General features: G+C 36.8%; 3 protein-coding genes, 1 non-coding gene and 1 pseudogene across 8 annotated transcripts; 2 read left to right on the top strand and 3 right to left on the bottom strand.

The window, feature by feature from the left end:
• Positions 1 to 378: 378 nt before the first annotated feature.
• LOC147290256 (Protein kinase superfamily protein) lies at positions 379 to 4267 on the bottom strand. Of its 3 annotated transcripts, none has more exons than XM_086234785.1 (5): positions 3884 to 4267; positions 2926 to 3322; positions 1961 to 2221; positions 1449 to 1571; positions 379 to 1176 (listed from the first exon to the last, which is right to left on the bottom strand). In XM_086234785.1, exons 2-5 carry the CDS (start codon positions 3307 to 3309, stop codon positions 652 to 654), a joined length of 1293 nt encoding a protein of 430 aa, XP_086090911.1. In that variant the 5' UTR covers positions 3310 to 3322; positions 3884 to 4267; the 3' UTR covers positions 379 to 651. The 3 variants fall into 3 exon arrangements, with proteins under 3 accessions (XP_086090911.1, XP_086090910.1, XP_086090909.1); XM_086234784.1 differs by having other exon boundaries at positions 2926 to 3312; XM_086234783.1 differs by having other exon boundaries at positions 2926 to 3343; positions 3884 to 4266.
• Positions 4268 to 6481: 2214 nt separating this feature from the next.
• On the top strand, positions 6482 to 14055 carry LOC147290255 (ABC transporter G family member 24-like). 3 transcript variants are annotated; one of them, XM_086236722.1, is made up of 14 exons: positions 6482 to 6891; positions 7138 to 7214; positions 7524 to 7796; positions 8056 to 8119; positions 8212 to 8358; positions 8556 to 8590; positions 8764 to 8837; positions 9146 to 10071; positions 10638 to 10934; positions 11365 to 11859; positions 12298 to 12446; positions 12680 to 12969; positions 13067 to 13200; positions 13382 to 14055. In XM_086236722.1, the coding sequence occupies exons 1-14, from the start codon at positions 6647 to 6649 to the stop codon at positions 13536 to 13538; spliced, it is 3363 nt and encodes a 1120-aa protein (XP_086092848.1). In that variant the 5' UTR covers positions 6482 to 6646; the 3' UTR covers positions 13539 to 14055. The 3 variants fall into 3 exon arrangements, with proteins under 3 accessions (XP_086092848.1, XP_086092849.1, XP_086092850.1); XM_086236723.1 differs by lacking the exon at positions 8764 to 8837 and having other exon boundaries at positions 8212 to 8354; XM_086236724.1 differs by lacking the exons at positions 12298 to 12446; positions 13067 to 13200; positions 13382 to 14055 and having other exon boundaries at positions 12680 to 12922.
• Positions 14056 to 15140: 1085 nt separating this feature from the next.
• LOC147290254 (pectinesterase pseudogene) lies at positions 15141 to 17115 on the top strand (annotated as a pseudogene).
• A 97-nt stretch (positions 17116 to 17212) lies between these two features.
• LOC147290253 (P-loop containing nucleoside triphosphate hydrolases superfamily protein) lies at positions 17213 to 21303 on the bottom strand. The gene is made up of 11 exons (XM_086236465.1): positions 21074 to 21303; positions 20036 to 20247; positions 19842 to 19904; positions 19558 to 19668; positions 19147 to 19221; positions 19005 to 19073; positions 18825 to 18890; positions 18432 to 18506; positions 18249 to 18347; positions 17902 to 18036; positions 17213 to 17655 (listed from the first exon to the last, which is right to left on the bottom strand). Exons 1-11 carry the CDS (start codon positions 21267 to 21269, stop codon positions 17518 to 17520), a joined length of 1239 nt encoding a protein of 412 aa, XP_086092591.1. The 5' UTR covers positions 21270 to 21303; the 3' UTR covers positions 17213 to 17517.
• Positions 21304 to 21521: 218 nt separating this feature from the next.
• On the bottom strand, positions 21522 to 21622 carry LOC147290252 (U6 spliceosomal RNA). Its single transcript, XR_015121590.1, has one exon. It is a non-coding gene; the product is annotated as a U6 spliceosomal RNA (small nuclear RNA).
• Positions 21623 to 27808: the final 6186 nt, after the last annotated feature.

Below are 27808 nucleotides of genomic sequence, written 5' to 3'. Positions count from 1 at the left end.
AAAATCGAAAATCCGATTTCCGCTTATATACGTCTCGCTTTGCAGTGTGAAACGGGAACCGCCCCATTATGACGTGGCACGCGGGCACGGGTAACCTGGAGGACTTCCCGGTTCCCGGTTTATGGCGCCACGTGTTGCTTGTTAAGGCTGATTTGGGAAAGTGATGGATGAGTTAGCATTGGGTCCCGCAAATAAAATATAATAAATAGGGACCAATGGAGCAATTGTAGCCTAAATCTTTGAGCTTTTAAAATTGGCTTTGACTAATTTCATAAAAACTTAATTAATTGCGCCGATTAAAATTCTCAAAGTTCTAGAGCTTTGGAATTAGCTTTTTTTTCAAAAAAATCAGGAAAATTGAAAATTCTACAACAATAATTTGGATAAAGTTATATTAAAAGTGTTAAAGAGGTCATAAGTTAGTATACGACAGTTTCACAAGAGTTTCAACTTCAAGAGACCAACAATTTGTTCAAGTACTCATCTATATTAACTTTACACTTCCATTCAGCAGAATCTATAGAGCAGACCAGACCAGACCAAGTAATTACAAATAAAGAAAAAGAAGAAGAAGAAGAAGCATCATCATTGTTACATGAGCCTTGGCCCTTAATAACCAAAACAATCATGCCAATTCCCATTCAACTTCTCTCAACATGGATTCACAATTTTGGGTCTCCATATTTTCCAATTTAAGCAACCATTCTCTCCAATAAATGGATCCACAAACCTCCTCCTCAAAGCCTCTAGTTTGGATTCTGTGAAATAGTCATCATTGGAGGCCACACTCTTCAAAGGGAGTTGGGGGCTCCCCATGTCTGTTGTCTCCACAATTCTATTCACAATCTCCAACACTTCACTCATTTTGGGGCGTGATCTCGGCTGTCTCACCAAGCACCGGTTGGCTACAGCTGCTAGCTTTTGTGCAGCCTTGAGGGAGTAATTCCCTTCAAGCCTTGGATCCAAAATCAGCTGAAACTTCTTTGAATCTGCAGAGAGGTGTCCTCTCACCCATTCCAAGAGCTTTTGCTCGTTCTTGGGGCGGTTTCGATCCACAGGCTTCCTGCCTGTGATGAGTTCATAGAGGAAAATTCCATAGCTCCACACATCACTTTTGGATGTGAGATGCCCGGTTTGAATGTATTCAGGAGCTGCATATCCAACTGTTCCAACCACCTGTATAGAGATGATCAATTGGAAAGTGATTTTCAGAAGTTAGAGAAGAAAAAAACATAGAGAGTTTTTATTGAATAAGATCATGAAAATGTCAAACTTTTACAGGATGCAGTCTATTTGCGACTATTGTATATATATTTTGACTGCTGAATCAACTTTGCATGCATAAGTGAGACATCTGTTGCACCTAGTTGTACATGTCTAATTAATAACAATTTGAGAATAGATCCTCTGGTACATGCAAGTATAATCTTTTGTGTATGTGAACATACCGCAGTAGAGACGTGGCTCAGTCCATCTGACGGCCCCAACCGGGCTAATCCGAAGTCTGACAACTTGGCATTCCATTGTTCATCCAGAAGTATGTTTGAAGACTTGAAATCCCTAAAGATAATCTGTGACAGAAAATAATTTGAAAAGAAAACATCACTGTAAGTAGAAAGGAGACTAATCCAAGGGGGAATGAAGAGGTTATGTTTTCCTGTTTATCTTGTTGCAACACAGAAGAAAAATTATATCATTCTTAGCCAAAATCTGTACTTGTTCTTCACTGAAAACATATTACATATAGCAAATAACCAACCAACTTGATCCCTATAGGAAACTTAGGCTCTGCCATTAGATATTTCTGTATGGGAATGAGTTGGTGTTGTCAAAAACTTCAGTTCATAAGCACTTCATTGTTTTCCTCCTTTGAGCCTAGTTTACCAACTAGAGAGAATGTATATGGTCTAAATGATACCACTCCAATATTTACTAGACTGCAGCAAGTATTAGAAAGTACCTGAAATTCCATTCCTTCATGGAGGTATGCTAAGCCGCGGGCAGTATCCTGGGCTATCTTCATCCTTGTGGCCCATGGGAGTGCTATCTGAAATCGGCTTGATAAGTGATCCTGCACACTTCTGTTGGGCATATATTCATATATCAGGAGCCGCTGGATCCCTCTTTCATCATCCTCAGCACAGTAGCCTAACAGTTTGACAAGATTTGGATGTTCAACAACTCCTAAAACATTAACTTCAGTCACCCACTCTTTGTGGCCCTGTTAGACAAAAGACAGTAAAATTATCAAACATCAAAATAAAATGGGTTGCATAGTGCTAACTAAATTCAAGAAATATGATAGGAAAAAGAACATATGTGTCAGGGCATTCCCATTTTGTTATTTTTCAGAAAATGGATGACCCTGCTGGTTGTTTACGCTTTCACATTATCTTGTTTGCTGTTAAAATGAAGCCCAAAAAAGCCTTCTTAAGGTTAACCTAATTAAAGTAGCAGAACTATAAGGATTTCACAGTATGATAGATGCTAACTAGGACATGATTACTGCCAAAATGATAAAGAGGTTTGGCAATTTATAGAATGTGTCGATTTTCTTTGAAAAATTAATTCTGCTCAACTTTCACTCCTTCACAACCATTTTGAGAAAAATAAATTTACAAGTTATTATCATTTCATAGTTTGTTATTTGAATATCTTATGGTTGTTATCAGAACTTCCACATCTGTTATGTCAAATAACTTAGGTGAATTTATGCAGTAGTTCCTGCCACAAGTTAAAGGGAATGCATCATATTCTTAACATAATTAATCCACCTAACTTTCACTGCAATGCTAATACTTTGGTTCCAATAATTTTTATAAATAATTTTATTATAATTTCAGAATTTGTTATTCTCACCATTAGATTAATGCATGTCTTATGCTAGGTTTGGACCTGATATCAGCATAGAAGAAGAAGACTTGCCTGCAATCCCCTTTTACTCAGTTGTTTAACTGCAACCTCTATTCTTTTATGTGAATCTTCTGTGCTCCGGATCATGCCCTTATACACGCCACCAAACCCACCCTCTCCAAGCATGAGGGAGAGACTAAAATTCTTTGTTGCTGATTTTAACTCTGAGCATGTGAATTCTCTGAGATTACTGTGTCGACTCTGTGACAATGCTGCAAATGACTTAGCAGAGGAAGCTGTGCTGAATTCTGAGACATTCTGAGAATTAAACTCAGAACCAGACCTTCTCGGGTCACGATCAATCGAAAAGGAAGTGGAAGTGGTTCGAGCAGAAATAGACTGAGTTGTCTTTGGTTCATTACTCCTCCCTTTGTTGAACAAATAAAAACACTTCATTGCCTGCAGAAAGCTGATTGATTTGCTCTGAAGTCTAGAACATATAAACACACAATTCAAGAACTTCACATGTAAAAATAATAAAACATACATGATCCATACCCAAAATTCCCTCTTCACATATTCAATCAGCAGGCAGTCATATCTTTAATCTAAATGTTCCAATGATTTCACCACAAAAACAGAAAAGCAATGTTCTTCCCCTTTGAAATTCTTTTCTTTTACCAAAAGGGCCAAGACTAGAAAAACTCATCTGGTCAATTTTGCAGAAATCCTTTTCTTTCACCAAATATCAAAGGCACAAGACTTTGACCAACAAAAAAAAGGCACAAGACAACAAAAGGGGAAAAATAGTATAAAATTAAGGATCAAATTCTTTTGGAAACTATCAAAATTATGAAAACCCAGAATACCATTTCCACTCACTTGAATTCTCACCAAACAGCATAATTCATTAAACATGATATCTCAATTTCAATAACTTTGCATTCTAAAACACCCAAAAGGGAAGAAAAAACGAAAAAGTCATATCAGTTGCCAAAACATAACTTACAAGTGGACAAAGAGCACTCACCTCTCACATGTGTTCAAGTCCAACAGATAGCTTTGCAGGAACAATTTGCCAACCACTGCAGATCTTAATTTTGGTGTTTTTGGAAAGTGATCCGGAATCCCGCAAAAAGGTTTAAGAGCATCCAAAGAAACAACGAGCACTCCATGATATAAGGCAAGTCAATACAAGGCAGCTGGGGTCTAGCTCACCAACTAAGAACCCATTGGAAAAAATTAAATAAAAAAGAAAAAATATATTAAAAGAGAGAGTCAGAGAGTGAGACAGAGTGAGCAAAAGACACCCAAATATTAAATAAAGGGAGATTTTATTGTAATTTCTTTTGTAGATTTGTAGGAGGAGAATGTGAAGTTAATTGTGTGTGAAAGCGAATACAGAAAGAAAAGAAAGGTTTAAGGTGGTAGCTAAAAAAGAACGAGTCATCATCTCAGCTGCATAGTATATACATATATATATGTGTGTTATATATTATATATTATCATACGTACTTTTCAAAGGTAGTTGCAAGTTGCAAGCCACACCCCAAGTTGTCTGGTTCTGTGGGGTGGTGGCCCATAATATCCCAAAGTTCAGAAAAAACGTACTTTCAGAACATAGAAAGTTCCATGACTACATATGTATCCCAAGTTGAATCTATTATTGCCTATGCTGTTCTAGTCGCTTCAATCTATATTGACGGTTCCCAAATGCCAATGAACATGTTTTAGCTACTTTATTTATAACTAATAATTATAGATATAGTCTTGTTATCACCTGTATAATATGTTATGTTAAATTATGAATCAAAAATGTAATTCAAATATAATTTTACCAACTGAATAACCAACATAACATATATATCAAACTAAAGTATTCAATAAAAGAACATTTTCAGTAAAATCATGTAACCAAGAATGTAAGAACCTCCACCTCTCTACTAGCATAAACTGGGTTTACTCTTTGGTTGAACCTCTTACCAATAAGGCACATATACTATTCATCATGGAAAATATATCATCAATTATTTGGCAATCACTTTGATAAAGTTGTACACTTGGACTTGTGTGTGTTATTGATAGGGTTTTAAGGAGACAGGAATCTATGTCTGGTGGGTGGGCCATCTGACACTGTAAGCTTACCAATATGCCTGATAGAGGATCGTTCTGAGCCGTCTTCGTCCTCGGTTGTCTGACAATAGATTAAAATTTTTTATTTATTTTGTTTTTCTAGATCGTGCAGGAATCCACATTTATGAAGCTTCTATTTCATCTCTCTCAAAATCAATATATAATCTGCAACTGCAAGTTCGTGTGCCTAGAACTCATATTATATAGATAAAAAAATAAAAATAAAAAATTCATTTATTTAATTGATCCTGAAGAGATCGGCAATACTGATCTAGGTAAGTACTATTACGATACTAGACTGGGCTTGAATACATCTATGCCTTGCCTGTTAATATGATTTCACATATTTTCTCAATTGCTTCTTTCACAGGTCTACCTCAGACATGAATGGGCTCTCATTTATATGAAACTAAAAAAAAAGTACCTCCTTTACACACGTGTGTGTGAAAAACATGGAGAAAAGAAAAATTGAGTTATTTAAGTTAATAAGAAAACTGAGGTAATTAGTTAAGATTACGGTAGATCTAAGTATTCAAAAGTATAATTCTCCAACAGAATCAAGAAAAATCAAGTTTGTAGAATTGGAGGAATTACAACAATCTTTTTTTTATTTATGTTTTTTATTAAATTTGTCTCCATTAAAATTGTTTTAAAATTTTGAAGGTATGTTCCTACTTTACAAAGTAAGCTCTCTAGTATAGATGAAATATTTGGTTAACAAATATGCAAGATACATGCAGCATTACTTTATACATTTCATACAACAATCATTGCATAGTTTGAGTCAGAAATTCGGATGGTTTCTGAGGGATTATTATTATTTTATATTTTAAGGACAACCCATGTTTTGGTATTTTTATTAATAATTCATAAGGTTTTGTTGGGATTTTACGGCTCAAAACTTAATGAAAAATAACTTGAAAGTTGTTTGGAATGGTTCGGATCAATTTGGCACAAAGTCCTTAGCGTCTAGTGAAAGCTTGAGACTTTTAGGTGCGATTTCAACTCTTGTTTTTTTTTTTTTTTTTCATTTTGACGTGTTTTGAAGCTCAATTTTGATTTCCTTGTTTTAATAGGATTATGATAAGTTTATCTAATATAACGTAGGGTATGTGATTCTTTATAGAGATTTAAAAACATATTTTAAATTACACTATAAATTATTGGTGTAACACGCTTTTGCCTCCCAAATCGCAAAAGCAGAGATCGTTTTTGACAAAAATCTCAAATTTTTGTCCTTCGAATTTGTTTAGTCTTTAGACAGACAACACAAGTACACAACAAGACATGTCTGAAAGCCGGCACGAAGCAAACTAGTTCGGACGTGGTCTACTTCTTCTCAGGCCCCACCATATCTCTCTCTCTCCCACGTTCTAGCTTCTCAAGCTCGCTTCCATTTGAGTATTTGACCTCTGAACCCAAAGCACATGCTTCTCTCTCTCTCTCTCTCTCTCTCTCTCTCTCTCTCTCTCTCTCTCTCTCTCTCTCTCTCTCTCTCTCTCTCTCTCTCTCTCGCACTGTATCAGCCATTAACCAAAAACCCACTTCCATGTCCAAGCCGCACATTCAATCCTCCCCAGATCTCCATCCCAGCCAGCCCTGTTTTTCTTTCACTTTTTCCCACTGAGTTCCCCAAACCCATTAGTCTTAGCCTCCCAAAATGAGCTTCAAGAGCCTCAAAGCCACCAAACATCGCACACTTCTTCAACTGGGCATTGTTGCTTTCAGCTTGGTTCAATGGGTGCACTTTGTGCAGTGCCAAGAGGTGGATGACTTTGATGACCAATTTGACAACCCTGCTGTTCTCCCTCTCATCACACAGCTTGTCTATAGCCGCATCTCCAATGCCACAGCGATTCTCAGCCGGGATATTAGCAATCGTTCCAGCTTCTGTGTAAAGGACCCGTAAGCTTTTGTTTACTGTACTCTCTGTTTTGTTGCTGAGAAAATGCCTGAAAAGAAAAGTAAGGACAATGAGGATATTGAATTATGTAATGGGATTAGGAAGTCAGCTCAAGTTAACCAAAGGATGCATTAGTTTGCTCTTTTACTTAATGCACTAACTCAATTATACTGTTTTGATCATTTTATTTGTAGATATATTTGGAGTTTGAATTTAGTTTGATTTTTATGCTCAATTTGTTGTTTCAGGGAAGTTGATTGGAACCAGGCATTTAATTATTCGTCCAATTTGGATTTCTTATCTTCCTGCATTCAAAAGACTAAAGGTATAAGTGTTTGTAATCAGAAAAAAAAAAAAAAATTAAATAAAGTGAATATTACTCTGCCTTGTTCTTAAGTAATGTATGGAATGGAAAAATTGAAAATTTTTAAGCATGAGTTTTGTATCTTGTCAATCAAATTTAGATGTTTTCATGATTCATTATGTGGCCCTTAGAGTGGTTGAGTGGTAACAGTCATTCATGCTCGATTACTTATGACATCTTACTTTTCTTCCTTGCTGAACTTCCACAATCTACTTGTGAATTTGTGCCTGTTATAATTTCTCACTTCTGGTGGTTTTGATGGTTCAACAGGAGATATAACGGGGCGCTTATGTACAGCAGCAGAAATGAAGTTCTACTTCAACAATTTCTTTGAAAAATCTGAAAGTGCAAATTACTTAAGACCTAACAAGAATTGTAATTTAACCTCATGGGTTTCTGGGTGTGAGCCAGGGTGGGCTTGTAGTGTTGGTCCGAATCAGCAGGTTGACCTAAAAGATTCACAGGACATCCCTGCAAGAACTCGGAACTGCCAGGCTTGTTGTGAGGGTTTCTTCTGTCCCCATGGTCTCACATGCATGATACGTAAGTGGTTGGAAATCCTTTAGTGTTTTCTTTCTTAATAAATGGAATTAGTTTCTGGGAAATAAAAAAGAAAAGTAGGTTGGTGATGATTTACTATTCCTTGTTCTAAAATGTAATATGTTACTGTAAGGCTTTTTTGTTAATATCCCCCAATAATCCAGTGGTACTTGTTTCTGGGTAATGTAGTTGTGTTTTCCTTGATTAAAGAATGTTTCTGATTGTTTCTCTTCTTCTGCCAATTGATGTCATGTTCTTGAAGCTTGCCCATCGGGTTCTTATTGTCCCTTGGCAACACTGAACAAAGAAACTGGTGTGTGTGAACCGTAAGTTCAGATTCTACCTTTAACGATCACTGTATTTATGGTGTTCAACAGCCTATAATGCATAAAAGTTATATATTGGAATGTTTTTGCAGATATATTTACCAACTACCTCCAGGGCAACCAAACCATACTTGTGGAGGAGCAAATCTATGGGCTGATGTTGGTAGTAGTGGTGAAGTATTCTGTTCAGCTGGATCCTATTGTCCAACCACCGTGAAAAAAATTCCTTGCAGTAGTGGGTATTAATTTTTTATACCCTACATCATTTTCAAACTTGTTTAATGTTTAGTTAACTGTGGCATATTTCTGTATTATGTTTTGACAAGAAAGTCTGGACTAGGATATGAGATTTATGCTTTTGATAATAAATCAACTGCTCCTTGCTGCCTTCATATTCTATATTTTAACCATTAAACCTTCTTTCATGCAATTGCAGACACTACTGCAGGATGGGTTCTGTATCTGAGAAACGTAAGTTTTATTCTATTTTAGTTCCAAACGAAATTCTAATATGTTCCTGATTGCAGAATTTTTTAGTGATCATGATCCTTTGTCCTTTTAACCTGGAGCTTGGACTTTAGTTTCTTTCTCCAGTTACTTCTTTCTGAATAAATCAGCTGTCCTTGCATTATTTTATGTTGCAGGCTGCTTCAAATTGACTTCCTGTAATCCAAACACTGCAAATCAAAATATGCATGCATATGGAATAATGCTTATTGTAAGTTCACCTCTTTACTTCAGAAGTGAAAACTTGACCTCGGCAGGGTCCACAGCTCCACATGATTGGTTTTTCATGTGAGCCACACTCTGCTCATCTTAACAGAAGAGCCTATGTGTATACTTTCCAAAAAAAGAATGTTTGGAATCTTTGTCCCAAACTTATTTTGGCATCTTATTGACTCTGTCTTATACATATTTTAAGTCTGTACACTCGAAGAGCCATACTTATAGCTTGGCAGTTGGCACAATTGAAATCAAGCAACTATAACATGAAATGAAATTTATGCTCGTCAATTGCTCATGCAGGCAGCTCTGAGTACTCTGCTACTTATTATGTACAATTGTTCTGACCAAGTTCTCACCACTAGGGAGAGGAGACTGGCCAAATCCAGGGATGCAGCAGCAAAAAGTGCAAGGGAGACAGCAAAAGCACGCCAAAGATGGAAATCTGCGAAAGATGCTGCTAAGAAGCATGCAAGTGGACTGCAAGCTCATTTGTCACGTACATTTTCTCGAAAAAAGGACTTCCCAGATCCTGAGAAACTTAAGATTTTGAATGAGCCTAAACTTGACATAGATGATGATCTACCGAGTCCTCCACATCCAAGTACATCGGCTGGTCCTCTGTCCTCATCTGTGCCATCAAAAGGAAAGAAAAAGGAACCTAGTGAGCTCATGCAGATTATGCATAAAATTGAAGATGACCCAGAGAGTTATGATGGTTTCAGTATTGGATCTGAGGATACAAATGTAGGAAATGTGCCTAAAGGAAAACAAATACATACTCATAGCCAAATTTTCAAGTATGCTTATGCTCAACTTGAAAAAGAGAAGGCTCAGCAGAAAGAGTACAAGGACCTTACCTTCTCAGGGGTGATTAAAATGGCTACCAATAATGAAATAAAGAAAAGGCCTCTGATTGAGATTTCTTTCAAAGACCTCACACTTACTTTGAAAGCAAAAAACAAGCATCTACTGAGGTGTGTAACTGGTAAAATAAAGCCTGGCCGCATTACTGCTGTCATGGGTCCCTCAGGTGCTGGAAAAACAACATTTCTTTCTGCCCTAGCTGGAAGAGCGATTGGATGCAATATGACTGGTTTAATTCTTATAAATGGAAAGAATGAATCAATCCATTCATATAAGAAAATAATTGGTTTTGTGCCACAAGATGATATTGTGCATGGAAACTTGACTGTGGAAGAGAACCTATGGTTCAGTGCAAAATGCAGGTACTTCAGCTCTTTGCAAATTCCTCCCCAATAGAAAATATATTAGTCACTTATAACATATATATATATATATATATATATATGTTATTCACATGTCCATCTTTGATACTATTTTAGAAATTTGGTGTCATAGTTTATTGTCAACCTGCTACTGAAAAGTTTACTATGAAGTGGTGGTGCAAAACTAATCTACCCCAAACAACCTGCTATTGGTTACCTGCATCATATTCCAGAATGCCAGTTTGTAATTTTCAAAAACAAAGCTAATGATTAACAGCCCATAAAAGATCATAGTTATTTAACTAATTTGGAACAGTTACTGTTTTCAACATTTCAATTTTTTTTTTTTTTTTTTTTTTTTCTGATTTTAGGGTTTCTCCTGGTTGAATTCCAACACCTTTGTCATTTCTAGTAAAGCCAGAAATGGCTATGTTTAGGGATTAACAAAGAGCATGAATCAAAAGAGGGTCAATGTCTTGGACACTATATTTGTATGATAATTTTCATGTCAATCTTACTGTGTTGACTGCTGCTACTTGTTGATGATGGACTTCTGATTTTTGAAGATTATCAGTGGACTTACCGAAAGCGGATAAAGTGCTAGTGGTTGAAAGAGTTATCGAGTCCTTGGGGCTTCAGACAGTACGTGATTACTTGGTTGGAACAGTAGAGAAGCGGGGAATTTCTGGAGGCCAGAGGAAACGTGTAAATGTTGGTTTGGAAATGGTTATGGAACCTTCACTTTTGATTTTGGATGAACCCACATCTGGTTTGGACAGTGCCTCTTCGCAGCTACTTCTTAGAGCACTTAGACGGGAAGCTCTTGAAGGGGTAAACATCTGCATGGTGGTTCACCAACCTAGGTAACCTTTCAAAACAAGTGTCTTTATACGTTGAAAATCCACTGTATATTGAAAAATACTCCTAAATATTATGCAATATTTTATGTTTGCTATGCTGGCTGAGTTTAATAGATAATAGATTGACTTACGTTCACAAAGATGATATGCATGCACATATGACTCTATGAGTACTGAAAATCAGAAAGCCAGTCTTTTGTGCTAGCTACTGTGATTAATTTTACAACATGAACCAACATGCCCTGTAAGGTTGAGGCATCTATAAAATTTCTCTTTCTACTTATTGTTGGATCCTTGGATGTGCCAAGCAAGCTTTAATGCACACCCCTGGTTAAAGAAATCATGTTTAGAACTCATCTTAGATTCTCCAGTTTGTTCTTTCATAGGATTAGTACTCTCCGTTATTCATTAATGTGAAAATTTTCTGCTTCAGCTATGCATTGTTCAAGATGTTTGATGATTTGATACTCCTGGCAAAAGGTGGTCTTACTGTCTATCATGGATCAGCAAAGAAAGTAGAAGAATACTTTGCAGGCCTTGGGATCAATATCCCAGACCGCGTCAACCCTCCAGACTATTTTATTGACATTTTGGAGGGTATAGTAACAACAGAAAGAAGCTCAGGAGTCAGTTATAAAGAGCTTCCCATTAGATGGATGCTTCATAATGGCTACTCAGTACCTCCTGATATGAGGGAGAGTGCTGCTGGACTTGCATTATCCTCAATGGATGAAAATTCAATTCATGAAACAAATCCTACTGATGCTGGAATGGAAGAACAGTCTTTTGCTGGAGAGTTATGGCAGGATGTGAAAAGTAATGTGGAACTGCAGCGTGATAAGATACGTCTCAATTTCTTGAAATCCAAGGATTTATCAAACCGGAGAACTCCAGGTGTGTTGCAGCAATACAGATACTTCCTGGGCAGGTAAATAATCAATATTCTGCAGGTGCATTTAAATCTTCATAATGGAAAACATTAGTAGAATCCCATGCATTTCAAATGCTTGTCAGAAATAAATTTTAGATAGTAAATTATGATATAAAAGTTAGTTTGAGCTGCATGAGCTTTAGAGATTAAGTTTATGAGAGGACTTCTCTCAAGGCTCTGTCTGATTACCTGACATTGTGAATAAAAAGTAAAGGAAACAAGAAGTGTTCTTTTTCTGCATTTTGATACAACTTGAAGCAAATTTTCTTTTCTTTTACTTTCCTTGTAAGTTGTAACTTTGAGAACCAAATGGAGGGTAAAAGAAAAAGAAAACTATCTTAAAAGGACAACACCCACTGTTGTAACTCGATTTAAGCATTTCTACCTTCTTTTAATTGCCCACTGTTGATCTTCTCTATATTCATGTCATGTCAGAGTTGGTAAGCAGAGACTTCGGGAAGCTCGAATACAAGCAGTAGATTATATGATCTTATTGCTTGCAGGAGCCTGCTTAGGATCACTTTCTAAAGTGAGTGATCAGACCTTTGGTGCACTTGGTTACACATATACCATTATTGCAGTTTGTAAGTACAATTCATCATAAGCTGCTTTCTTTATTCTAGACACAAGTAGCTAAAAGTTATTGATACTTTTCCTCCAAGAGACATTAATATAAAAAAAATCTATGCATGCCCTAAAGATGAATACCTACATAATTGTATATCAATGCAAATTTTGGCTTTGATGGCTAATGTGAATGTTACTTCATATGCATAAAACTTTTCTTCCTTACGATGAGTCTTGTTGTTGATTTCAGCTCTACTGTGCAAAATTGCGGCTTTGAGATCATTTTCTCTGGACAGATTACACTATTGGAGAGAGACGTCTTCAGGCATGAGCAGCTTGGCTTATTTTCTCGCTAAGGATACAATTGACCATTTTAATACACTGATCAAACCTGTGGTGTATCTGTCCATGTTCTACTTCTTCACCAACCCAAGATCTAGCTTCGCAGATAATTACGTTGTTCTGCTCAGCCTTGTGTATTGTATAACCGGTATAGCCTATGCATTGGCAATCTTTTTCGAGCAAGGCGCAGCCCAGCTAGTAAGCAATCAAAATGCTCAATTTAAAGATTGTCATCTCAGCATTCAGTTCTTCACATTCCATCTGATAATTTACTGACAAGTTGCTATTCTTGCAGTCGTCGGTCCTCCTTCCAGTTGTTTTGACTCTTATAGCAACAAGGCCGCGAGATAGTGAAACTCTAAAGATTTTAGCTAATATATGCTACCCTAAGTGGGCTTTGGAAGCATTTGTGATTGCAAATGCTGAAAGGTACTGCACATTAAAACTGTACCTACTGAAAACATTACCCCTTAATCTAGATGCAACATGCTCATGAAAGAGTTTAACTTTGAAAATCTGGGCACTAAAATGAAAATGTCGAACTCTACTAGTAGATTGCTTAGAATTCTCATCTGGATCTGTATGTTCTACTATTTCATTTTTGCTACAGGTACTATGGAGTGTGGCTGATAACTCGTTGCGGGTCCCTTTTGAAGAGTGGCTATAGTCTTCATGATTGGAGTCTTTGTATACTGGTCCTGATCTTCACTGGTGTAGTTAGTCGAGTGATAGCATTCTTTTGTATGGTGATCTTTCAGAAGAAGTGATAATCAGAGATAATCAGCAGTCAGCATACTATTCTTTTGCAGTTAATGAAGAACTGTTTGATGGGCGTATTATATCACCCTCAAAGTTCCCAAAGAAATATAGCCTACAGATAAAGAAAATACATGGCATTTTAGGATTTTTTGAGCATTACATCCTTTGACACTTGACTTGGTTCGCTTGTGGCCCAAAAGGTTCTGCAGTTACTTGTAATATGTATTCATTCGTCTCCATGAGATTGCACTGGGAATTTATTCATTCTTAAGCTGTATATTGAAAATCAAGTTGTGTATCTTGTAGAAGTTATGCATTTATAGAGAGGAGGTTTTTCTTTTTTGGTTTTGGAGTGCCACAATCTCCTCAAGTAATTTGTAGACGTGTAAAGAGAAAAGAAAGAATTTATAGACGATTTTTCTTTTTTGAAAAAAATTCAAGAATAGTGTAATTCATCTGAAAACATCAATTTCTTGCTAATTTCTCATTTATGCAAGTAAAATCAAGTAGTGGGTTCCCATTCAAGACCATATTTGACTAAGAATAAAATTATTTGAACCATATTTAATGCAGTCAATAACATGTAAGTTTTTTTTTTTTTTGGCCCATGATAACTTCTGTTGGGAGTTGCTTGCCACCTCACTCCCCACTAAATTTTTTTTTATGATACTTTAGATAAAAGGAAAGCATCATTAGATAAAAATCATAAAAGGAAGATTCATTAGATAAAAGGAAAGCATCATTACTCATTTAGTTTAGTAGTCAATATTTGTAGTACATGTACTAAGTGTACGTATCCTAATTTTGAATTTTCATCATTAATTACTTATTTGACTAAGATGTATTAATTTTTCAAATTTTTACCAACGACCTCAAGCACATGTGTACGTTAAAAAAAATTGTTATTAGAAATTCGTAGATTTAGATTCTTAACACGTGAGATGCTGAAGAGTCTTAAAAACTTGCATGATTAATAGAATTTTTTATAAAAGTTTCAATAAACAAGCTATAATTTGATTAATATGACGGAAGAGTATAGTGTGGGTAAGAGAATGATATTTTTGTTTATTGGTTTCTAATTTAACTTTACGTTAAAACAGATCAAAATACAGTGAACTAGTTATCTTATTGATTAGGAAATCGAATGTTTTTTTTTTTTTTTGCTTTAACTAACAAATTAAATGCTTTCATATTTATTAGGAAACAACTCAACAAGTATATAAGAAAAATTGCTGACTATATCTATATCCTAGTATGATTCATATATTGTAATTCTCCAACTCAACCCCTCAAATTTAGCAACCTCATTATATCAAAAACATTTTGGCTACCTCTTTTTACCTGCATATATATGCATACATATAGGATGTTCTTCTTCATGGTGTAACTCATAACATTTCTTTGCTTGATTCTCTCTTAATCAACCTTGTTAAATTTTCTCATCATATACATTTTAATTCGGTACACTCTATATCATGAGTCCAATATTCATGAGGTCTTCCCTCCATTTTATTTTGTTCATCATTTGTTTCAGTTCTCTATCCATTAACCCAAGTGCGCACTTGATCAATGTTCCTTTGCCTGTATTCGAAAAATCATTAGAGAAAGCCATGGAAGTTGTGCAAAATGTGGCCTCCACCATGCCCCATATGCATGTTGATGATGATTATGGGAATTCTAATATTTCTGTTTCATATTGTGTTGATTTGCTTGGTACAACTGCTCAAGTCTTGAATCGGTCCCTCTCCACAATTCATAATCTAAAAGGTTCATATACATAATCTCTACCTAAGTTTAATTTTCTCTATAAAAAAATATTTTTTATGTTGTTTTTTTATATCACATTGATACATGATAATTTGTTTGTTAATTTGTATTTTCTTTTGTGAGTGTAAAAAAAGAACCCATATATATTTTCATCCTTCTCAAAAGGGTGGATCTTGAAGTGTGGAAGATGACATAATAGAGAACTAGTTTTTTATTTTTGTTTTATAAGCCAATTCATCGATCTATGTATTTTTTCTTAATTATCTCCTTAATTCCTCATCTCTCTGCTTAATATTTTTTCCCTAGCTATCATTAATTAAAAATAAAAGGCTACCAAACAAATCTTGGTAAGTAATCTTCTTCAACTAATTACCAAAAATAAATAAATAAATAAATCTCTCCAACAATTTTAATAGAACAAAATTTTTTAGCCACCATATTTTGTTTGGAATTCATTGATGGCAAAAAGAAAAACAGTAGAAGTAATTAAAGCTTCATGTATGTATGGCACACATGCAGGTGATGTGATTTCTCATATGAGGACATGGTTGAACACTTCTCTTGGCAGCCAAAAGGCATGCATGGAAGCATTTGATGTTCCCAACTCCATGACCACGTACACATCAATCCATGAGCTCCTTGGCATGTTGCATGTGCAGCAGCAACAATTCATCAGGGGCAATTTCGAACTTTCCCAGCTGACACCAAACGTCACCGTTTCTCAGGATGGGAGTGGACAATTTAAGCGAATAATGGATGCAGTGACGGCCGCACCAAATTATAATGATGATTGCAAGAATCATCCTCAGTTTGTGATATTTGTTAAGAAGGGAGTTTACAAGGAATATGTGACTATCGATGCGACAAAGTGTAATCTGGTGTTGATTGGAGAGGGCATGGACGTTACTACCATATCTGGAGAGCGAAGCAATCACACTGGTTATCCATTAATAAATTCGGCAACATTTGGTCAGACCCCAAAACTTTATCAATTATATATTAATTAAGACATGCAATATATACATATATATGATAACATATTCTCTAGGCATCATATAATATATGGGTTTAAAATACTTTATTGTTTACAACATAACATGTCATATTATCTATACAGCTGTGAGAGCCGAAGGGTTTATTGCAATGTACATAGGGTTCGAAAACACAGCGGGACCAAGAAACATGCAGGCAGTTGCAGTTGTATCCGGCGGCGATATGTCAGTTTTCTACAAGTGCAAGATGAGTGGATACCAAGACACATTGTACGTGCTCTCCGGCCGGCAATTCTTTCGTGAATGCACGATCTGTGGCACCATTGACTTCATCTTTGGCTATGGGACTGCAGTCTTCCAAAAATGCACAATTCTCGCCAGGAAAGGCATTCCCGGGGCACAGAACGTGCTCACGGCCCACGGCCGTCAGAGTCCGGACTCCTCGGCGGGGTTCTCGTTCCAATTCTGCTCCATCGTACCGGATTCCGATTTGGGGAGCAATGTGAGCTCTACACCCACGTACTTGGGACGGCCTTGGGACAAGTATTCACGTACTGTGTTCATGCAGTCCTCCATGACCAACGTTATAAGGCCTCAGGGTTGGCTTGAGTATAATGGGACTCTTGGGCTTGACACCCTGTATTATGGGGAGTACTTGAACACTGGGCCGGGTGCTGGGCTTTCAGGCCGGGTCAAGTGGCCGGGTTATCATGTCATTACTGACCCATCTGTGGCTGATGGGTTTACAGTGGACAAGTTTATTCATGGCAACTTATGGCTGCCAGCCCTACGTATCCCATATGCTCCAGGATTGAAGGAGGCTTAATTAGTCAACGAATGTAGAAGTGGAGGTTTGGTCAACGAAATGACACAATTTTTTTTTTTTATATAGAAATTAAACATATCAGTATATCACAATCATAGAAAAGAAAATTGGTAAGCTACGTATACTTTAAATGCCAATGTTAGGCAGTCACTACGTATCCACAAACACAAGTAATACCATGTATCTTACAAGATTACATCTTATAATGAAAGATTTATAGTTCTGAATCTAACTGTTCAAAATCACTTCCTTCAATTGTCTCCTTATAAAGGGATGCCAGTTTTTTACAGGGGAAATGAATTGAACCCATTTTCTCAGATGGGAAAGGATACCAAATGAATGATTGGTTGAAGAAAAAACGGTTCTTTTTCTATCATTGACTATGAGTGTGGAGAGAGATGATCATTTCCAAACTATGTCTCCCAAAAATCTAAGGGCAGGAACACCTCTGATCTCCATATCAACTAGTGGGGCCTGAATCAATGTCAAGCCGGTGAGCTCCGTATCGCTCTGGATCATATCAAGAGCACGCATCTGATCCTGAGGTATTTGTAAAAAAAAAAAAAAATTATAATTTCTTGCTTCAACATAAACCAAACTAAAGTGAGCACAAAATAAGTTTTGCACAGTATGGACAATTCTCTTCAACTGGTTTTTAGTTTCATAGTTCATTAAAATGTCACCATTTTACTCAATGCTACAAATGAAAAGTACACATTCTGCAAAAAGGAGAGTAAATATGTTTTCAGCCCCCGATAAGTAAAAGGATAGTGATTAGATTAATACCTTTCTTTTGATTGAACAAAATTTGCAGTCTGAGGCAGATACGGGAAGAATCTGATTAACAATAAGTCGCTTCACAGGAACGCTTTCCTTCTTCAAAGAGGCATGCAACCTAGATGACTCACTAACTGCCATGACCTTGGGAAGAACAAGAAAAGAAGAAGTGGAAAATCAATTAGAAGCAAATATTTCATACAACATTGAACACTTCTAGTCACTTTTAAGCAAAGACATCAGGAAGGAAAAAAAAAGGAAAAGAAAAATACAGGGATCCATCTTCTTTTACAAGATTAAATTCTACATTGTAGATTATGGCTCAAGTAAAGTGGTATCTTTTAACTTAATCCTACCGTCGGTATTGTTACTATGACAAACTCTGTGGAATCAGTATCACGAAAAAGCTCACGCACTTTAATCATCCTCTCCCTCAACTTCTCTAATTTGTCAGCCTGCATTGCAGTTTTACAATAAAATGTCAGAATAACTTGTAAAGAAATCAGAGGCCTAAAAGAATCTCACAACATCATGCTTACTGATCCCGGTTGGGCTCCCTCTTGTCCAAAAACAGATTTGATGGCTGAGGTGGCTGAAGCTATCTTTTGTTTGAGCTGTAAAGATAACATAAAATGTCAAATATTTGCAAATTAACAGTACAAGCAATTCATAACGAACAGCTTTAGACATGCTTTTACATTGGTAAGAATGCTAACATTCATATGAGACTAGCCATATATTTACTAAAAATGAAATCCAATATGTTACAATGAAGCAATTCAATGATTTGTTTCCCAAAAAACAAAAAGTTAAAAAATGTGGCTTACTTATACGTAAATACTGCTACAAACTACCCATTTAAATCCATTTAGTTCCAAAAAGAAAAAGAAATACACAGGTCTTAATTATTCATCCAAAGTTGGCATCATTACCTTCAATATCTTGCCAATTGATTTATCCAGAAAGTCTGGCAAGGACAAAAGCCGCAATGTGTGACCCTGTTGACAATATCCCGTCACAGTGAACTCATTTAACAAGAAATCAAATTGAAAGGAAAGATACTTTTATTAACAAAAATTGAAGCGACAAAAGCAGCAACAATATTTGCTCACCGTGGGTGCAGTATCAAACACAATACGAGTAAACATGTTATACTCTGGTGATTCAAGGAATTGTATCACCTGGAAAGAGGATTAAACATTAATAGGAAAGCAAGAAAGAATTGTGCATGTTGGCAAGGCAGAAAAGACATACCTTGGAAATTGCAATAGCTTCATCCAGACCAGGGGGAGGTGTGTCTAGTAGTTCTCCCAGTTTTAAATCTCCTAACTTCAACAATAAAAAATAAAAAATAAAACAAAAAAGGTAAAAGAGAAGCAAGGATCATCATAAAGCACACACAATCAATAGGGACCCTGAAATTCAAGGAAGAATATCAGTTGGTACATATACTCTTTTATGACTCCTCTGCAGAAATCCTATCTTAATTAGCATAAAAATTCATAATGTAAGCATACGTGTGCGCATGCACATGCTCATGCAATGTGAGCACCCTATCAGTTAGGTCTTTAAAGCTTAATAATATTCATATCACTAAAAATAGGATCACAAGATGATAACAACAATCTCAAGTTGCAATACCAGTATCTTCAAATAGAGCTTTACCTGTTCTGCAAGCATCCCAAGTCCCATACCATCCATGAAATCTTTGACCCCTGTTCCACCATTTTGCTGATTTACATTACGAAATTCTTCCCTTGCCTTCTCAGGGTTTATCTGTGGTACAACATAAGTTTAACTAAGCACATTATGCACAAGACTACAAAATCATGCTAAGACACACTAATAAAAAAAATTCATAGTAATAGTCATCTCATCAAATACATAGCACAGCAGAACTACGTGAAGAAAATTAGCAATTACTCATACAGAAATCTAACCCCACATACCTCAAGAGCAAAAAGTGGAGCTTCAGGCCCATCAACCGGTACAAGTGTCCCTCCAGTCAAATCCTAGGACAAAATAACATGTACAATATGGGTGTGTCCACACACGCATACACAAACAAATTACAACCTGTTAAGTTCTACTTTACAGGCAATGCAAATACTTTAAAACATTACTAAGAAGGAACGTGTGAAACCTGAGCAAAAGAATCACTCAAGGAATGAGCTGGATCAGTGGAAACCACAAGAGTGGGATGCCCATTGTTAGCGAATTTTACAGCAAGTGAAGCAGCACAACTTGTCTTTCCAACACCACCCTTCCCACCTAACATGTAATACTTCCGCTGGGTCCCAGAAACCATCTCATCAAACCCAGCAACAGATTCAGCTGGAGCGGCCACTGATCTTACTGACAAAAATGAGAAATAGTATAAATGAAAATGTTTCATCCTGAAACACTCAACTTTGCACTGTCGAACCACGATAACATTGTCATAGACTTCTCTTTCTATTATCCTTCTAAACCGGTGAGGGCCATTAAATAAAACAAGCATTCACTCCCAACATTTATTGCCTCAAAAAGGGACAAATATATTGTAGCAAGATTACGAGAATCCATTTGCTTCAGTTATTCCTTACAGGAAGCAAAACTGTTATGCCCTTGTTTCCTCTTGTAAAGAAACATTATACTAAATAATGATCTAACAGAGAGGGGATAAAAAGGCTAATTGACTGAAATAAAAACCAACATATGATTAGATGTAATTTCCTATGCAGACAACTACATTTAGAGTAGACTAGTCAAGAACTTACTCATTTTAGAGAAAGAAATCAAGTCCCATTTTTCTGTTACTATCCTGACACACTCAATTTAGAGAAAGAAACCTCCAAACTCTTTTTCCATGTCTCCCTATTCTTTCATTTCCCATTCAACATTAATTTCCACTTCAATTTCTGCCATGTATCCAATATACTGTTCTTTAGCAAGCTTAATCAGTTAATTGAAAAAAAAAAAAAAAAAACAGCAAAATTTTAACCAAGTTTGTTACTTCTTTGAACCACACGAATTGAATACCCACTAAAGCCATCAATTAAAAAGAAAATCAATCCGAAAAGTGAAAAGCAACTAACTAAAATCCCAGAAAAAAAAATTCAAATATTCAAAACAGATAATCTAATATACGAAAATGGAACAGACCCCCATGATAAATAGTATCCGATATTGAAGGAACTACCTTGGAGCTGGAAAAAAATTTTGGGTGGTTTTCTTGCGGTGGAATGTGAGATGAAACTGAAGCCTTTGGTAAGAGAGAAAGGTCTGATGCTTTTGGGTGCGTAAGAGAGCAAACCCACCATAGCCATGGAGTTTCTGGTAGTCAAGCTGTGAAGAAGAGGTGAAAAAGTGGAGGGAATACAAGTACTACTCGCCATGGTTTTCTGGGAGGAAAGATAGTTTCCGTATTGCCTCGGTCGGTAGCTCAAGTATATAGCTCCGTATACCAACAAAAAACAGCTTCGGATGGTGGAGCTCAAGTACTTGACCCGTAACCCGTAACCATCCTTTTTTTCGGAAAATGGACTATTTGTATAGAGTATAGACATAAAAGACTATAGACTGATTTTATTTTAAATCACAAAACTACTCTTTTTTTTTTTTTATCTTGAATTGTCAAATTAACCAACTAAAACTGATCAATGTTTTAATTTATTCGTGTCATCCTTAGGTAGGGACTATGCTAATCTTCTCAGTATAGTCAATTTTATTGGATTTCTATTTCCCCGAAAGGACACTTAAGTTGATCATTTTTTTTTTTTTTGCCAGGAAGTTGTTCAATTCGATCAGGAATTACTGGAGCCTATCAAAATAGGTCTTTCTCTCAAAACGCAAAGAACTAAAAGATTGAACTGTACATTTGTCGGTTGCTGAGATCAATTCAAACACTATCTTTCCTCAAATCTTTCATCAACCAAATAAATGTGTATCAATTACAGAAGCACAAAATAAAAACCAAGAAGCAAAAATGGAACAACCAAACCACACTTGAATCTTGGAGAAGAGCACCACATCTTCATGCAATCCCACTGTATTGGTTAAACACTTAAAAGTTAAAACATTATCATAAGTGGATATGCAGTCATGGTTAAGGATTCAAACATTTGCACCTGCGTCGGACATGGGAGCATTTGCCGTAACCATAACCCTCACTCCGGCATTGCACGATACAACTAGTGTCCTTGAAGCATAGGCCAGTGAATGTGTGGCTCAGGACTTCGCAAGTCTTTGCTTCAGTATGCATCACAGTCTCTTCTATAATTAAAAAAAAATGTTAATTATATAATTAACTACTTCTCAAGATACATGGAATTAGATCACCTGACAATTTAACTTCTTCGAATTTATTAGGGGAAAGATAGAGAGAGAGAGAGAGAGAGAGAGAGAGAGAGAGAGAGAGAGAGACTTACGAGAAGTTAGAAGGATGATGAGCAACAAAACAAGCCCAAAGAAGTTCCTCAACATGCCTTCCTTCAGTTTTTGCCTTCTATAATGTACTTTTTCACCACCCTATATGTATATACCAATTTGGCAATTTCACATGTATATAGTTTTCCACCCTAGGGGCCCTTCTTTTATGGTGTGGATTTATCAGGACTTGGTAAGGTAGACACTCAGATATCTAGACCTTGCATGCTTAATTGCTGACCAGGTGGATTAAGTTTACAATGAAAGAAGAGTCAGCATTTACCAGGTGGAAAATTGGCTAAAATATAGGGTAATTATTTTTTTGGGTCATAAATACAAAGTAATTCTAAAAGTACCCCTATGTTTTCTTTCTAAACCTCATTCATTCCTCTCTTTCTCATTTTCTCTTTCTCTCTCTTCCCCCATCGTCCTCTCTTACACGTTCTCTATCTCTTATCTTCGTATTTGCAAAAATTGTGTTTACAATCCTTCAAGTAGTAAATGTGTGAGATCCATTATTGCTATGAATGCCTTTTCTTTGCTCAATAAGTCCACCTTCCAAAAGAACTATAGGGACGATCGCATTGTATGCTATTACATACATAAAATTGTACACAAAAAAGGGCACTGGGACTTTGGGCAATGAACATTTTCGTCACCCAAAGTCACCTTAGGCGAGGAACATAAAATTTTGTCGCCCAAAGTCTGGGCCAAGCACCATTTTGGCGCGTAATTTGAGGCGAAGGAAAATTATCATCGCCCAAAGTCTCTTTAGGCGACAAACATTGTATTCGTCACCCAAGCCTTGATGAGATTAGGCGACGAATGTTATAGTTCATCGCCCAAAGCCACTTTGAAGGGAAAAGGGAGAAGGGAGAAGGTAGATGGAGAAGTGAGATAGCATTGCCCTAAAGAGAAACGGTGGCCATCCAATTTGAAGAAGCCGAAATGACAAATAAAGTGGAAGCCTAAGCCCACGTTGAAATCCACCAGAAGCCTTCCTCTTGCTGATCAGTCGAACAGTCACAGAGGCAACAGCCATCTTTGCACATGCAGTATTGCTGTCAACCACCAGTCACCACTCTCATGGCGCCACGTGGCTTCCGCTCCTCCATTGTGTATTTTTCTTTCACGTGTTTAATTTCCTCTTCATCTCTCCCCATGTGAGATAGATCATTTGATATACCCTCACCCTGCACTGAAGAGTCAAGCCCATTAAAAATCTCTGCGCATGCCTGGCTCTATACTCTATTTTATTGTTTTATTTCCTTCACCAAGCTGCTCTCCACTCACGCCTCTCTCTTCGTGAAGCTCTTTCCCACTCCACAGTTCGACAGAGCTAGCCGCCCACAAGACAGCAATTCATGCATTTCCATGTTACTCCACCAACCGCCTAACGCACGCCCACAGACATCACAGCAGCTCTTCGATCCATACCTCCACATGCAGCTTATGTCCATCCCAGCTCCTTTCCGTTGGCTATATAATGAAGGCTTCACCTTCATTCGTTCGTCTCTGTACTTTGGGGTTATTTCCACTTTCGTCTCCTTCTTCTAATTCAGTCAATTTTGGTACCGTACTTCAAATACAATAGCAATTGGGTGGGAGAGGTGGGGTTCAATTTTAATCCCTCATCTCTTTCTCAAAACTTGTAAAATATGTAATTTATCAAAGACCCAGTTATTCAAATCCCCTCTGGAACCACGAGGCTTCTTGCAAATCCCCTCTAGAGAAAAGGATTATTTTTCCCTGCTTTCTCTTACCATTGTGCTATGAGAAAGGAGTTGCAGATTAAGTTTTTCTGGAAAAAGGAGAGTGAAAGGGAAACAGTGAGAGATAGAGAGAAACGGAGGGGAGGAGGGAGGTGGTGGGGAAATTTTTTTGCTTTTGTTTTAATATTTTAAAATGTTTTAGAATTTTTTATTATCTTCTTGTCCATCTGGCAAATATGTGGCATCCACGTCATTTAAAAATGTCAATCAGCAAAGCCATATAGGCAATTAACGGATTTATTGACGGTTTCTGTCATTTTTCTTGTGTTTTTCATATTTGGTGGACATGCATGAAAGATCTTTTTGCTAATGGATTCGGTTGAAATACTCATATAGTTCAAAGGGGTAATCTGTAGTAGAGCCTAAAAAATATATCAAAAAAATAAGTGTGATTCTGTTGAACCGTAAAAAAATTCAAAAAAATTTAAAGGTTGAGGTTGAGATAAGATCCTCATGTACCATGTGCCACATTAATTTCAAATGAAAAACAAGTTTGAAAATGAGATAATGTAGATTTATCTGAAAACTTAATTATCTCTTATCATATGAGTTTAAATTTAAATGGAGAGAGTTATCTCATCTCTATCTAATTTCATCACTTGAACCTCTCATTGGACTCTATAAATAAAGCAGGAGGGATTCAGAGAAAAAGAAAATAAGACACCGAAAGGCTGCAGGAAGAAGAAGAACGCTTTCAATATTTGGTTTCGGCTGAAACCTCAAAAAAGTTTATCGAAGGATTTGGCTGAATTCATTTTCTCTCAACCGGTTTCGGTTGAAACCACAAAAATTCATCAAAGGATTCGACTGAATCCATCTCCAAATTGGTTTCGGCTGAAATCCTAAAGAATTCTGCTGAATCCATATATCTCAAGCACCGAACAGGTTGGGCTGAATCCATGGTGCGTTGAGTTATAAAAAAATGCACGTCGGCTGATTAAGATTAAGATGGTCCAAAGCAGATGAGGAAGGTACCTGCAAAAAAAAAAAAAGGCAATAGTTTCGCGGCGTTACTGGTACGCAGGGAAGAGAAAATCAAGTTCTCTTGAAGCCTTGTTTCAAAATACTTTAAACTACAAGTGTGAGACTTACCTTTCCATGCGTCAAAGAAAACTCCAAGGCAGCAGGTGTTGTTCATTTAGAGTGTAATGGTTTAATACCATTGCATCCATCTTTTGGGCTTTGTGCACAAAAGTCAAGGAATAGACTACCTCTTGGTATCTAATGGGCTATGCATCTGAAGACAAGTCTTTTTTAAAAGACAAAAGAATGCATGTAAATTTGGTGGATGATTTGCACGGGTTGTGGAACAAAGAAAGAAAAGAAGATGGCGCAGCAAGCAAGAGGAAAAGATAGAGGCCTAAAGTGATATGCAAAGTGTCACGGACGGACTTCTCGTAGCGCGTTCATGGGGGAAATATGGAGGGAATATCCATTATGACTCTTCGCGCATATTGATGTTCTATCCTGTCAGATGGAAGATGGCTCAGAATGCTATATAAGGGAGTAACACGTGGTGTAAGACTCTCCACCACCCCGAGTGCCGTTAAGATGTTGGGCACTAAGCGAGTCCCTCTCTTGGTAACGTGTGGCAACGTGCGATATCATGAGTGTGCCGGACACTAGATTGTCACAAAGGAAATTAGTGTCTCTGTAGGATAGAAGGTCCTACAGACAGTACTGGTAGTAAGGGGCACCAGTATTGCGGCTCCCATATAGGGGTCGAGGTTGTGGCATATATCCGCCATTGTGGCTCGATATATCGTTTGGGCGGATCATGTCATCGTCTTGGAGTGTCATGGTGAACCCTGACCACGTTAAAGCTTGGCTTGGGTTCGGCCTTGCTCAAGTAAATGCATGGATGTCGACAAGTGCAGGTTGGACGACCTTGCACTGCGATGAAGGTTTGATGTATGGACATTCGATGTTATATGTGTTGCTCTTGGGTGGCATGCATGTCTGGCAGCGTGCATGACTAGCCAAAGAATAGGATTGTGGATAAACCTTACCCTCAATCCTTGTGGGTTACGTGCGCTATTAAGAGATTGTCCCGACAGAGTACGGATGCTGGTTGGATATGGGTGTGGCAGACCATGTCCCGTCACCAACACATGGCACGGGTCTGTGGCTGGACTTGTTAAGGATACGTGTTGGATGTCTTCCGTATCTTCTGTCACTGGACATAATCATGTGTTATACATGGGCAAAACAGGCTGACCAGGATTGAGTGGATCTTGGTGCCGCACGGGATGACGAAAATGATGTAATATTGGATGCTTCCGCTGGGCTTTAGTGTCGTCCTGTGACACAAAGGCTTAACCCATAAAAGACACAAAAAATGGATGCAGCCCAAGCAAAGTCTCAAACCCGTATCCTCTGAACAAAAAAAAAAAAAAAAAAAGTAACATATCAGTCCATTCGGTTTAGGTGTAGACTCCAACCCACAAAAAAAATACCAGTTAACAAGTAGCCGATGCAAAATTCATATCAAGTTTAATGGGATAATATCCAGTTAAATTTCCATTAGCAAATGAATTTTTACCAATTAACAAATAAATGGTACAAAGTCCAATGGACCTTTCTCAAATCAGATTGCCTATTAATAAATAAAGTGTGTAAATTAATAAATAATTGATACAAAATATTTAGTGGGCACATATCAAATCCAACTCTCCCAAATTCATTTTAGCCCATTAAGAAATTAAAAAGGTGTCATTTAACAAATAAATGATACAAAATTAATTAATTGGCACATTTTTTTTCAATCCCAAATCTCAAATTTCTCTCTCATGTGTGTATAAAACCATCTCTCTCAATTGGTACAAAACCAACAAAATCAAATTAGTACAAAACCAATTTTCTCAAATGGTACAAAACCATCTTTTTCAATTGGTACAAAACCAACTCTCATCGCTTGGTACAAAACCAACCCTCCAAAATGGCGCAAAGTCAACCAAGAACTACATTCGGTTTGATCTCATCGGGGTATGTAGGCAATCTACTAAAATTTAGGTGCAACCACAGCCAAATCAAATACATCCAAATTTCCCAAACAAAGTCCCTGAGTTAATTTCTCAAATCAAATCTAAGGGCTCTAAACCCTACCCAAATTACACAATTCATTTAAATGGGTCATCCACCCATTTAATTCCTAAAATCTTGGAACTACGTGTGATTTGATCCTGCAATGGGTACATAGGCAACCTAAAATACGGGTGTAACCACAATCACAAATAAATTCCATTTCAATAAATCCAAACACTCACAAAGTGATCCATTGGTTTCATTGCATTTGGAATCAAGGGGTATTTCTTTGAGTCAAGGGACTGTAATTAAGAGATATACTTCATCTTGAATGGATCGTACCCAAAATAATAAAATCTTTATTCCATAAATGAATTTAGCTGAAATTATGTTGAGTAATATTATTATTTATTAACTATTTTTGTTCAACAGATTCGATCCCCAAGAAGTTGAAAATGAATCAACTTACCACTCGGGCTGCAACTACTCTTCAACATGAAGAGAATATATAAAAAGTTCACATTGGTAATTATATGAGAAGTCAAATTGAGAAACTCTCTTCAAACAAATAATTATTTCCTTATACAAAAAATTTCGGTATGTACAATAGAAAATTTTAATGGACAAACTGTGCGTGCTAAAATAACGACGTTTGCACAATAGGGAGAGCCTACCACTAAAAAAAAATGAGAAAGTATGAGAAATTGAATAAG

The sequence above is a fragment of the Dryas octopetala genome, chromosome 3 (assembly GCF_963921425.1).
Source record: "Dryas octopetala chromosome 3, drDryOcto1.1, whole genome shotgun sequence".
NCBI classification, from domain to species: Eukaryota; Viridiplantae; Streptophyta; class Magnoliopsida; order Rosales; family Rosaceae; genus Dryas; species Dryas octopetala.
The sequence above is the reverse complement of the archived record's forward strand: the minus strand, read 5'-3'. Positions and strand labels throughout refer to the sequence as shown.

What these genes read in the sequence shown, in the direction of transcription:
- LOC147290255 (XM_086236722.1), top strand. Translation starts at nt 6,647, where the DNA reads ATGAGCTTCAAGAGCCTCAAAGCCACCAAACATCGCACACTTCTTCAA. An exon ending in AAAATTCCTTGCAGTAGTGG is followed by an intron (nt 8,359 to 8,555) that starts GTATTAATTTTT and finishes ATGCAATTGCAG; the next exon opens with ACACTACTGCAGGATGGGTT. An exon ending in AGCAAGGCGCAGCCCAGCTA is followed by an intron (nt 12,970 to 13,066) that starts GTAAGCAATCAA and finishes CTATTCTTGCAG; the next exon opens with TCGTCGGTCCTCCTTCCAGT.
- LOC147290256 (XM_086234785.1), bottom strand. Translation starts at nt 3,309, where the DNA reads ATGAAGTGTTTTTATTTGTTCAACAAAGGGAGGAGTAATGAACCAAAG. An exon ending in TGAGTAAAAGGGGATTGCAG is followed by an intron (nt 2,222 to 2,925) that starts GCAAGTCTTCTT and finishes TTTGTCTAACAG; the next exon opens with GGCCACAAAGAGTGGGTGAC. An exon ending in ATGAAGGAATGGAATTTCAG is followed by an intron (nt 1,572 to 1,960) that starts GTACTTTCTAAT and finishes TTTCTGTCACAG; the next exon opens with ATTATCTTTAGGGATTTCAA.
- LOC147290253 (XM_086236465.1), bottom strand. Translation starts at nt 21,269, where the DNA reads ATGGCGAGTAGTACTTGTATTCCCTCCACTTTTTCACCTCTTCTTCAC. An exon ending in AGGGAGCCCAACCGGGATCA is followed by an intron (nt 18,348 to 18,431) that starts GTAAGCATGATG and finishes ACTGCAATGCAG; the next exon opens with GCTGACAAATTAGAGAAGTT. An exon ending in TTTGTTCAATCAAAAGAAAG is followed by an intron (nt 17,656 to 17,901) that starts GTATTAATCTAA and finishes CAAATACCTCAG; the next exon opens with GATCAGATGCGTGCTCTTGA.